Below are 2,174 nucleotides of genomic sequence, written 5' to 3'. Positions count from 1 at the left end.
TCTGTTATCCTCCTCCTCATGCAATTGCTGTGTTTCTCTTTGATTGTTGTCAGCCTGCTTATGCAATTCCTGTATTGCTCTTTGACTGTTCTAAATCTGCTCACGCACTTCCTGTACCAATCTTTGAGTAGTTTCTGCACTCTCACGAGATTCCAGTATTAATCTTTGGTTTGCCTCTCTCTCTCCCTATCATGCTCACACTGAGTCCTTTGCAGGTTTTCAATCTTTTCATTCACCATTTTTACCAGTATTGTTTGTACAGATTTTTGGGAACTGTCCTCTGGATTATTCACTAACTATTCTGTCAACTGTTTATCATGAGTGGGAGTCCAGATACCTGGACTTGCCATTTTTCTTCTGTTTTTCTGGCTTTTTCTGCTCATTTGGTATGAAAGTAACACTAATTTTGTGCTAGAACATAATTTTAAGGCAAGCATCAACCAAAGTTTGGTAGTTGCACAGTCAAAAGGCTATAGACGCAATCTAGTTCAACAGATACAATCTATTCAACATCAAACAACTATGGATTAATGGGATAAGAATAGCAAAGAAAAAAATTGGCAAACCAGAAATTATTAGATGTAGGGAGAAATGTGGGGAAAAATAGAATTATAGGGTGGTGGCGAGGTAAGATGAGAGTGAATTTAACCAAGGCCTAATCTCAGAGAGGGAAATGGATTGGACAGAATGATAGGAGAGACATTAAGAAAAAAAAAACCAGAAAATATAGAAAAACAAAAATTTAAATTTAAAAAGATAAATACTTGGTTCCCGGCCCGGAAGGCCTGCGAGTCAGAGCTGTGCGTTAACCCGGCTGGATGGAGGCAGAGGCGTTGGCCGCGTCCATGCCAGCCCCGGGCATCTCGACCGCCGTGTCTTTGGCCCTGGAGACGGCACGGTGGATGGAGGAAGCGATGCGCATGGCCAAAGACGCCCTTGAAAATACCGAAGTCCCTGTTGGCTGTCTTATGGTCTACAACAATGAAATCGTGGGGAAGGGAAGAAATGAAGTGAATCAAACCAAAAATGCTACTCGACATGCAGAAATGGTGGCCATTGATCAAGTCCTAGATTGGTGTCAACGAAATGGCCAGAGTCCTTCTGCTGTGTTTGAACGTACCGTGTTGTATGTCACTGTGGAACCCTGCATTATGTGTGCAGCTGCTCTCGGCCTGATGAAAATCCCGCTGGTCGTCTACAGCTGTCAGAATGAATGATTTGGTGGCTGTGGCTCCGTTCTAAATGTTGCCTCTTCTGACTTACCAAATACGGGAAAAACATTTCAGTGCATCCCTGGATATCGGGCTGAGGAAGCTGTGGAACTGTTAAAGGCCTTCTACAAGCAAGAAAATCCTTATGCACCAAAATCAAAAGTTCGGAAGAAGGAATTTCAGAAATCCTGAACTTGTAATGAAAGACGAAAGCCCCATGGTGACCTGGATGGAATCCCCAGCCTGAAAAGCTGCTGACATGGAGGGAGCATATATTATATATTGTTTGTTATTCTCCGGGAAGACGGAGAATAACATTTGCACTCTTAAGGGAACAAATTAGTGCTTCTTAAAAGGCTGACAATTGTAAACAAGTATTAGCTTCTCCACAGCTGAAAGAACATTTTTATGAAGGGGGGGAAAAACTAAAGTTTGAGGTTTTAGGAATTAGCAAAGAGTACATGTCTTTAAGCCACAGCTTCAATCCATTCCAGCTGAGTGCAGGCTGGGATTTCAGTGTCCATCCACACCCCATCACCTGCACTCATTTGGAATAGAAAGCCATGGTCACGTGTTTCCTTTACAACTGGCTTTTTGGAGGTGGAGTTGGATTTTCATTCTTTAGAGCTGTTGTGGTTTCCCAGTGTATTGGCTGCGTGAGTGTGAGTGTGTTTGTGTGTGTGTTGGCTTTAGGGCTTGAACTCAACATGTTGTTACTCTCTGGCTTTTTTGCTCAAACTTGAGTCACACCTCCAGTCCTAGCTTTATGTTGGTTAATTGCAGATGAGTCTCACGGACTTTTCCCCCCAGCCTGGCTTCAAACTGTGACCCTCAGATCTCAGCATTTTTTAGTCGCTAGGATTACAGGTGTTAGCCACCAGTGCTGGGCAAGTCTGGCTTTTTTCTACATTGTATATTATTTGTATACACTGTATACATGTGATTGTGAAATCTATTGATTTT

At 42.7% G+C, this 2,174-nt stretch overlaps 1 protein-coding gene across 1 annotated transcript; it reads left to right on the top strand.

Moving 5' to 3' along the window:
* The first annotated feature begins 818 nt into the window (after positions 1-818).
* On the top strand, positions 819-1,217 carry LOC122127404 (tRNA-specific adenosine deaminase 2-like). Its single transcript, XM_042702039.1, has one exon. It carries the CDS (start codon positions 819-821, stop codon positions 1,215-1,217), a length of 399 nt encoding a protein of 132 aa, XP_042557973.1.
* Positions 1,218-2,174: the final 957 nt, after the last annotated feature.

Source organism: Dipodomys spectabilis, unplaced genomic scaffold (genome assembly GCF_019054845.1).
Source record: "Dipodomys spectabilis isolate Male_0828 unplaced genomic scaffold, ASM1905484v1 ptg000300l, whole genome shotgun sequence".
NCBI classification, from domain to species: Eukaryota; Metazoa; Chordata; class Mammalia; order Rodentia; family Heteromyidae; genus Dipodomys; species Dipodomys spectabilis.
The sequence above is the reverse complement of the archived record's forward strand: the minus strand, read 5'-3'. Positions and strand labels throughout refer to the sequence as shown.